Genomic DNA, 963 nt, shown 5'->3' with positions numbered 1-963 from the left:
TGATCAGGGACTCTGTCAATTATTCCTGTTTGATATTTGTTCCAGTACAACACAACGGTTGATGCAGTCAAGACTAGGCAAGAGAGCATAGAAGCCAGACAGAAAGAAATCATGGCACGTGGACTTCCTAAGCGAAAGCGGATAAAGGGTGTTAAACAAATTTTGCTAGTTGCCTCTGGTAAAGGTGGTGTTGGAAAATCGACAACTTCAGTAAATTTAGCGACAGCCTTAAAAATAATTGAGCCGAAAAAGTCAATTGGATTACTAGATGCCGACGTTTTTGGGCCATCTATACCATTGATGATGAATATATATGAGTCGCCCATGATAAATCAAGAGAATCTCATGGAACCTCTTGTAAATTATGGTGTGAAATGGTGATTAATTGTCAAACGCATTAAATGATGGGATAAATGGGTCCATGCTTTATAATTTTACATTTTATATGCAGTATGTCCATGGGATTTTTAATTGATGAAAAATCGCCAGTAGTTTGGAGGGGGCTCATGGTGATGAGTGCATTGGACAAGCTGGTAAATCAAGTGGCATGGGGGTCGCTCGATTATCTTGTGATTGACACTCCTCCTGGAACAGGAGACACACATCTTTCCCTGATTCAGAATTTCTTTATCGCTGGTGCATTGCTAGTAACAACACCGCAAAAAGTTGCGCTAGAAGTGACCAGGAGAGGTGCAAATATGTTCAAGAAGTTGGATATACCTGTTGCTGGTATCGTGGAGAACATGAGCACCATTATGTGTCCAAAATGCATGACCGAGATTCCAGTCTTTGGCAATGCCACATTATCATTAGCCAGAGAACTTGGTAATAAATCATTATTATGATATTTATTATCGTATTATATAATTAGCAAGATACGCTTTATTTCAATTACAATATTGTTATTTACAAGAGATATATATTTTCTTGATTTATTTTTATATTATAATATATATATATATA

At 37.0% G+C, this 963-nt stretch overlaps 1 protein-coding gene across 1 annotated transcript; it reads left to right on the top strand.

Annotated features, from left to right (window-relative positions):
* The first annotated feature begins 40 nt into the window (after positions 1-40).
* On the top strand, positions 41-866 carry LOC115237653 (iron-sulfur protein NUBPL). Its single transcript, XM_029810882.1, has 2 exons — positions 41-377; positions 452-866. Exons 1-2 carry the CDS (start codon positions 112-114, stop codon positions 843-845), a joined length of 660 nt encoding a protein of 219 aa, XP_029666742.1. The 5' UTR covers positions 41-111; the 3' UTR covers positions 846-866.
* The last annotated feature ends 97 nt before the right edge of the window (positions 867-963 follow it).

This window comes from Formica exsecta, unplaced genomic scaffold (assembly GCF_003651465.1).
Source record: "Formica exsecta isolate Colony F162 unplaced genomic scaffold, ASM365146v1 C16368681, whole genome shotgun sequence".
NCBI classification, from domain to species: Eukaryota; Metazoa; Arthropoda; class Insecta; order Hymenoptera; family Formicidae; genus Formica; species Formica exsecta.
Note: the sequence above shows the minus strand (reverse complement) of the source record. Positions and strands in the feature narration are given on the sequence as shown.

Coding starts and splice junctions, on each gene's coding strand:
- LOC115237653 (XM_029810882.1), top strand. CDS start 112: ATGGCACGTGGACTTCCTAAGCGAAAGCGGATAAAGGGTGTTAAACAA. Junction 378..451: donor GTAAATTATGGTGTGAAATG/GTGATTAATTGT, acceptor TTTTATATGCAG/TATGTCCATGGGATTTTTAA.